This window comes from Mchenga conophoros, linkage group LG18, assembly GCF_057382185.1.
Source record: "Mchenga conophoros isolate Kocher_MC1m ecotype Shallow Benthic linkage group LG18, M_conophoros_male_GT1.1, whole genome shotgun sequence".
Lineage (NCBI taxonomy): Eukaryota > Metazoa > Chordata > Actinopteri > Cichliformes > Cichlidae > Mchenga > Mchenga conophoros.
Genome location: NC_140543.1, coordinates 35,641,608 through 35,650,317, shown reverse-complemented (window position 1 = coordinate 35,650,317; position 8,710 = coordinate 35,641,608). Strand labels below are relative to the sequence as shown.

At 39.6% G+C, this 8,710-nt stretch overlaps 1 protein-coding gene across 4 annotated transcripts in view; it reads left to right on the top strand.

The window, feature by feature from the left end:
- Positions 1 to 999: 999 nt before the first annotated feature.
- LOC146554282 (junctophilin-1-like) overlaps positions 1,000 to 8,710 on the top strand; it is a 49,006-nt gene continuing 41,295 nt past the window's right edge. For all 4 annotated transcript variants that reach the window (XR_014889399.1, XM_085253506.1, XM_085253505.1 and 1 more), the window contains exon 1: positions 1,000 to 1,616. Coding sequence is in view for 3 of the 4 variants with exons in the window: in XM_085253506.1 (XP_085109632.1) it covers positions 1,238 to 1,616 (379 nt within the window). In the remaining variant the exon portion in view is untranslated. The remainder of the gene's footprint in view (positions 1,617 to 8,710) is intronic.

The window sequence follows — 8,710 nt, the reverse complement described above, 5'->3', positions numbered from 1 at the left end:
CTTGGGCACCATCTTATTTAGTTGAGTATGAATTCTATTTGGACAAAAGGATCCATGAATGTGAGGCCTGTCTGACAGCTGAAGACTGGGCCAACGGGACGATGATCCCAAGAAAACCAGCTTATCTCAACCAGATTAGCTGAAAAATAATCATGGTGTCACAATGGCCCAGTCAAAGTCCATACCTCAACCTAACTGAAGTGTTGTTGCAGGACCTTGAAAAGCTGTGCATAAACGAATGCCCCCCCAGACTACAATGTACTGAAAAATACTTATGTTCCTCAACAACAGTGTGAAAGATGAAGTCAGACAGCAAACAATTACTTCAAGTTATTGCTGGTTCTAGAAGTCACTGAGTTATGGAATGTAATAGTTTGTCACAGTACTCTATTTAGTCACGTGAGAAACTCCAGGTCCACAAACACATGCATCTATCCATCCATTTGAGTAGCTTCTCAGCTCCCTCTGAGCAGAAGAATGCAGAGCACTGCATCAGCTCAAGATTATCATCTATATTAAGTGTATGCTTAAGGTTCTGTATGATCAGTGTTCATTTGTAATTTTACTGCAGCCTTTGTTACCAGGATTTCATCCTTTCGTGTTAGACCTTTACTAGATCACAAGCTATCTGAACTAAGTGACACAAAAATAAAACTGAGGAATGAAAACGAATACTGTTTTTGACTTGGGAAGAAACAAAATACGATATTTAGGGAATATGCTGCCTTTTGTTTCACATTGTTTATAGCGTAAGTTATGTTACTAAAATTATATATAACTAGACATTAATAATGTAACGATGTACAACTTGAAAACTATGAAGGCATTCCTGAATGTTTATGAATATTGAAGCGTCCCAATTAATTTTACCTCGTGTAATCAGATTCGACCCACGCAACAGGTTGTGGTATTATTTTGAAAAGTCAAACAGGAAGCAAAGTACTATTTGATCACTGACAGCTTTGAGCTAAATGACTTGTGAGAGACGAGTGGGGGAGTTTCCAGTACGCGGTATGGAAGCGGCTGTGGCAGCAGTGGCGACTGCTTCCCATCCTTCCACGTCCCTCTTTCAAATCCCGGCACACCGCTGCCGGTACACGCCGCTCCTTCATATCTCCGCCTAGAACTCCTGTTCTGACCTGGACTACACTGTCAGTCTTACATCACTTTTAACAGCAATTCGCAAAATCGGAACGTCACTGGAAGCTACAGAGTAACACTTACCCTCAAGTTCTGAATGACGGGCGGTCGATTCGACTTTGATGATGGGGGGACCTACTGCGGAGGGTGGGAGGATGGCAAAGCCCACGGCCACGGTGTGTGCACCGGACCCAAGGGCCAGGGAGAGTACTCTGGCTCCTGGTCGAACGGTTTCGAGGTAGTTGGCGTCTACACCTGGCCCAGTGGGAACACGTATCAGGGTTACTGGGCGCAGGGGAAGAGACACGGGCTCGGGATTGAAACCAAAGGGAGGTGGATTTACCGAGGAGAGTGGACTCATGGGTTAAAGGGCCGTTACGGAGTCAGGCAAAGCGTAAACACGCCGGCCAGGTACGAGGGTACCTGGAGTAACGGCCTGCAGGACGGGTATGGCGTGGAGACGTATGGTGATGGAGGTAAGATAAAACGGTGCACAGGTGTTGACTGTTCTTCAACCAAACTCCCACAATAACCAAAGCACCCTTTTCTTCTGTACAGTAGGTTATCTTACACACTATGATAACGAATTTGTGTGTGTGTGTGTGTGTGTGTGTGTGTGTGTGTGTGTGTGTGTGACAGCACACTCTGGAAACCCCCACCTGGCCTGATCAAAGATACACCAACCAGCCCTCACGTTGAACATAAAAAACAACTAAAATGCTAATATTTAATTGTTAATGTGGCCATAATGTGTCCTCTGTGATAGAACTACTCACATGCATGTAAAACAGAAGTGGCCCATGTGTCCCTGAGCCCATCATGGATGTTTTGCGGCTGCTCTGAAAATGGGGATTTTAAATGGTGGCAGTCGTTTCATTCTAACCCAAATCAAAGGGTGATTAAAGGATTGCGAGGGGACATCAGGTCACACATAATGTTTTTGTCACCATCAACTAAAATGCTTGTGCTTACTAGTGATGTTCCTAGCCACTAATTTCTTTGTTGACTAACCTACCAGTGTAAAACTAAGGAACACTCAGTGAGTTAAATGTGAAAGCTGTTTAATAGAATATGTCAAAAACTGATAACAAAGCCGTTTTAAATCACTGATCACGTTCTTCAATAATGAATCATGCTGTGCCTTATCAACGTTACATGTTATATTTCTGTGAAGGTTCTCAGTCATCCAGGTCATCGTAGTCTAAGGAGCTTGGAGAGACTTCTGGACTTCTGGACTTCTTTAAATTGCTTGAAGACATTAGGGGGTCCATTGTCCCTCCCACAGGGCTTAAATCTGGGACTCTCCACCATTTGACCCTAGATCTGAAGAAGCTTCTCGGATGAGAAGTGAAACGTCTTCAAGCAACTTAGAGAAGTCCAGACGCTTTTCTTTCCAAGCTCCTTAGGTTACATGTTATACTCCTGACGATGAAGAAGAAAAACACTTAAAACAAACAGATGTTAAATATGAAAACATGTTACTACAGAAGATGTTCACGTATTACTAAAATATGACAAATTAACCACTGAAAAACTCATAAATTGTGACGGAAAAGTGTGCCATGCATTATGAATGATGGACGATGTTTGAAAATCCATGACAACGCAATAAATCATCCTGCCATTTTCTTCTGCTTATCTGAAGAAAATTATCCCTATACCACACCTTCTCATTTAATGTTTTTTTTTTACTTTCATGTCTATTTACATTGTAGATTCTCACGGAAGGCTTCAAAACTGTGAATGAACACATATAGTAGGGGTGGGTTTTGATTATCGATTTATCAATTAAAATCACTTCTAGCTTGGATAACGATTCATTAAAATCCTGAATTGATTTTTTTAATATAAATTTATTTTACTTCATGCACAGCTCTCTAAAAATCTGTTTTCTGCATTATTCGCTTGCTTACTACGCACCAGTCTACCGTAGTTTACAGGCTGTCGGCCGCTGGTTTTTTTCCTTTTACTTACTTACTTACAAAGAAGCCTCATTTCTGCTGTTCAACACTGAACAAATTTAAACTTTTTAAAATTGAAAAACTCTCAGCTGTGTCTCTAATAAAACCTCTGTAACTTTGCTTCACTTCAGCAGCATCAGGTAACATTCATATGTTGATTAATGGTTTTCTTTCGTTTTTGATGTACTGCTGAATATTTTTATAAAATCCCAGAACAGGAAAATCACCTTCATGTTTTTCTATGTTTTATTCTCAGTTACTTTGACACAAAGGCCTCTGCTGTGATGCTCACACCTTTGGTAAAGTCTCGCAAGTGTCAGTTTTCTTTTTATAGATATAAAAATATGGAAATGTACTGATACGTGATCTGAATTATACTATTTCTGACTGTCTGAGGCAAAATTTCCCCGAATTGAATCGAATCGATTCAAGAAATCAGTGACGATACCCAGCCCTAGTTTCTAGTTTCTAGTCACCCTTGCATTATTTAGTCTACCAGCCTAAATACATGGCTTGGCTTCTGTTTCATGACTATTTACATTGTAGATTCTCACTTAAATTATGTAGTAAACAAAAGTGTGAAACAACTCAAAACATGTTTTATATGTTAGATCCTTCCTAACAGCCGCCCTTTGCTTTGATTCCTGCTTTGCTCACTCTTGGCGTTCTCTCCATGAGCTTCATGTCACCTGAAATGGTTTCCAACAGTCTTGAAGGAGTTCAGAGGTGCTGAGCACTTGTTGGTCCTTTGCCTTCACTCTGCGCTCCATCTCATCCCAAACCATCTCCACTGGGTTTATGTCAGGTGACTGTGGAGGCCAGACCATCTGGTGCAGCACTCCATCACTCTCCTTCTTGGTCAAACAGCCCTCACACAGCCTGCAGGTGTGTTTGGGGTCATTGTCCTGTTGAACAATACATGATGGGATGGCATGTTGCTGCAGGATGCTGTGGTAGCCATGCTGGGTCAGTGTGCCTTCAGTTTTAAATAAATCCCCAACAGTGTCACCAGTAAAGCCCCCCACACCAGCAAACCATCAACTCCATGCTTCATGGTGGGAACCGTGCATGTAGAGACCATCGTTCACAAAGACACGGCGGGTGGAATCAAAGTTCTCCAATTTGGACTCATCTTGTGTTTCTTGGCCCAAACAAATCTCTGCTTGTTGCTTTTCCTTAGTCGTGGTTTCTCAGCAGCTATTTGACCATAAAGGCCTGATTCCCACAGTCTGCTCTGAACATGTAGAGATGTGTCTGCTACTGGAGCTCTGTGTGGCATCTATCTGGGCTCTAATCTGAGCTGCTGTTAACTTGTGATTTCTGAGGCTGGTGACTCGGATGATTGTATCCTCAGCAGCAGAGGGACTCCTGGTCTTCCTTTCCTGGGGCGTCCTCATGTCAGACAGTTTCATCGTAGTGTTGATGGTTTTTCTGACTGCACTTGGGGACACATTCAAAGTTTTAGCAGTTTTCTGGACTGACTGACCTTCAGTTCTTACAGTAATGATGGGCTGTTGTTTCTCTTTAATAATAATAATAATAATAATAATGGATTGGATTTATATAGCCCTTTTCAATACCACTATTCATTCACTCTCACATTCACACACTGGTGGAGGCAAGCTATGGTTGTAGCCACAGCTGCCCTGGGGCAGACAGACAGAAGCGAGGCTGCCATATCGTGCCATCGGCCAGAGGGGCCGATGGCACGATATGGCCTTTACTTAGCTGATTGGTTCTTGCCATAATATGAACTCTAACAGCTGTCAAATAGGGCTGTCAGCTGTGCACCAACCTGACTTCTGCACAACATAGATGATGGTCCCAATACCACCAATGAACCCTGACAGGCTCACCTGTGAGGCGAAACCATTTCAGGTGACGACATCATGAAGCTGAGAGAAGGCCGAGGGTTTGCAGCTGGGTGGCTTCTTTCTTGAATCTAAATTCTAAAACATATTTCGAGTTATTTATCTTTTCTTTTTTTGCTACATAATTCCATATATGTTGCTTGATATATTTGATGTAATTAGTATATATCTACATATGTACATATATTGTGCATATATAATGCATGTGTGTGTAATCATCACAGCTGCACAGAAAGATTAAATTGATTAAGTGCTTGCTGCAATCTTGGTGTTGCTGTTTAATGCTAAAGCTGTGTGTTAAAACTGATAAAATTAAAAAGCTTGATTTTTGTGTCCACTTCTGACACCATTGATTGATTGAATCTTTATTTTGAACATGTTGAAAAAGTATTAAAAAAAAAATAGAATTAAAAGAGACAAATGAACAAAGCAAACAAAAGGAAAACGAGCAACCACAACTCCAAATAACGTTCATGTTCAAAAAGGAGCAGGAAGAAGCATAAGCTTATTTAATCCCACCCCTTTTCCACTATCTAGTATCAATAGACTACAGAAATACCTCCTTGCAATTACATTATATGTTATGTGTAATTTTTTTTTAATATATACACATATATGTTTCTATCTATCCATACATACGTATATACACACATACGCACATATACACATTTTCAATAACCCCATTAACACCTCAAGGATACACAACCTGCAATTATATATATATATACATATATATATATACCCCCATACCAACAAACCCGTGCATGCGCACACACATGAAAATATTAGACAAGAACACCCTATCAAATCTCTACCTTTTCCCTGTACCCTGTAAAAACCATATCCTTAAACCGCTTTTTAAACTGCGCCATTCTTGGACATTGCTTCATATCTTTACTTAGTCTGTTCCACAGCTTCACTCCACACACAGAGATGCAAAAACTTTTTAATGTTGTACGGATACGAGGATGTTTTAAATTTAATTCCCCCCTCAAATTGTATCCCCGTTCCCTTTTAGAAAACATTTTTAGAATATTGTCAGGAAGCAGGTTATTTCTTGCTTTATATATAATTTGTGCAGTGAGAAAATGAACCAGATCTGTGAATTTTAGAATTTTTGATTTTAAGAATAGTGGATTTGTATGATCTCTGTAACCAGTTTTATGGATTATCCTTATGGCCCTTTTTTGTAATATAAAGATTGATGATAGCGAACATTTGTAAGTATTGCCCCAAACCTCTGCACAGTAATTCAAATACGGTGCAATCAGGGAACAATAGAGAATGTGGAGTGTTTGTGGTCCAGAATGTGTTTTACTTTACTCAAGATTGAGACACTTCTTGAAATTTTGTTATGTATATGATTTATATGAGACTTCCAGTTTAATTTATCATCTATAATCACACCAAGAAACTTATGTTCAAGTACTCTTTCAATTTCCACACCATCTACTTGAATCTGCACTTGTGCATTTCTAAGGGAATTCCCAAATAAGATAATTTTAGTTTCACTTAGATTTAGCGATAGTTTGTTCCTGTTAAACCATTTTTTAATTTTGCACATTTCTGAAGTAATTGTATCCAGCAGCTCCTTTAGATTCCCCCCAGAACAAAAAATATTTGTGTCATCTGCAAATAATACTAATTTTAATATATCAGATGCCTCACAAATATCATTTATATAAATAATAAATAATTTTGGACCCAGTACAGAGCCTTGTGGAACACCACAAGCAATGTCCAAGCATGATGAGGAATGGACACCTAGCTTCACAAATTGTTTCCGGTCACTTAAATAATTAAATAAATAAAAATAACCATCATGCCACAAAACGAGAGTTGGAAATCCATTAATGTTGTTGCTTAATTTTATTGCTTGAATGGGCATTGGTGATAAATCGCCTACATATGCAACTGAAATCAAATCAGTATAATTTGTCAGCTCAATTTGTAATTCTTATATGGCACTTTGATATTTCAGAAGGCCTTCTGCTTCTAGATTATGATAGTTTTTTCTGTAAAGCGGATGTAGGTGGTATTATGAAAGGAATATAATGAAAGACTGGCTCAATAGACCTAAATGACAGAAATCATAACAGTTTTATAGTTATGTATACAGTTATTCATAGATCTTACAGAAACCAGTCTAGTCTGGTGTTTTCAGTCGGACTCTGGAGGCTTATGCCTCATTGCAAAGTAGCTGCTTGGAGTTATGTTTGGCCATCCAACAGACTTCTCAGTGTCTCAAGTTACTTCAGTCTTTTAAAATAGAACATCCTGACATTCTACAGCTGAAAGTACCAGTGCCACAGCTCTCCTAATCAGGCTACAAAGCGAACAGTTTTTTCACTTAATGTCAGACACTGGTCGTAGTTTTAGAATCGCAAAAACTCCCAACTGTCAAAATCTTTTCTTAGACTCAAACATGTTAAGAGAAACATACAGTTATTTGTCTCCAGTTGTGCTTATTGTTCATTTTTTGACTTCAAGACAAGCTCCAAACATTGCACGGGGTGTAGGATTTGGAAACGGAGCAGAGGATTGAAAATCAGCATGTATTGGAACTCATAGACAGTTAATACATGCAGCACAATAGCACACTATACTCGGTAAATGCAGGGCAGCACAGTGGTTAACTTTTTTCTTTATTATGATTGTAAAGAAATCTAAAATGGAATTAGGTTGCACTTAACAATGAATATAAAAATATGTTATAATATAAATATATTTCTTTCATTCACGCACATTAAACATGGAAAACAACACAAGACCACCAAAATGCATATTTTGATTTATTCCTGTAATTACTGCATGTTTAGTATATGAGGTGTGCTTTCAGTTCACTGTTCATGATGGTAGTGACTTTAAGGTAAAGACTGTTGGTGAATCGTCTGGTGCATGTTCTAATCGATGTTGTCCTGAAGTTGACAACAAATCTTTTTTCTAACAGCGGGAGATGAAGATGTCTTCCAGGACAGGCAGCTGGTTTGTTTGTCTTTTTGTGTGCTGCAGAGCTGCTCCCTTACTATAACAGAATGGCATAAGTGCAGACACCTCAGTGGAGTTCTGGTAGAAAGACACCAAGAGATGCTGCAAGAGATTTACTTCTTGAGCAGTCTAATGGGGGCATTATGCTCACTGTGTCATGGGTGTGTCGTGATGATTTTGACCTCACATGTGTCGCCCACAATCCTTGTGGTGCATCGGCGGATCACGCTCCGCTCGCTTTCTGTAACCCGGGTCTTTGTGCTGCATCCACCGCAGTAAGCCGAAGACACGACTACAATCGTGTCAGTTTTTACCACCATTTTCTTTCCAAGCTTCTCGGACCACCACGACCTGGGTGACTGTGAACCTACACAAACAGTCAGTTTAGTTATTGTTTGCAAACTGTGTAGTTTTGTTTTATTCGATTTTTAATTGACTTGAACATTTTCTTTGTGCTTCACCTTTTTTTTTTCTGGAGAAGACTTTTTCAAGAATACAGATTGGTGTGTGTGTTTTCTTTTTTGGTTCAGTGTTTTTCTGTTTTGCCACCGTCATTCAAAGCAAAGGTGCAATTAACAAATAAAGTGGAAGCGACTGGCAACAACAGCAACTCAGCCATAAAGTGTTAGGCCACATGAAAGCTGTTCTACCTGCAAAGGGTGGGCCGACATCCTATTAAATCATCTGGATTAAGAATGGGTTGTCGCTCAGGTTCATATGTGTGAAGGCCAACAAGGAAATTCTTCTGCA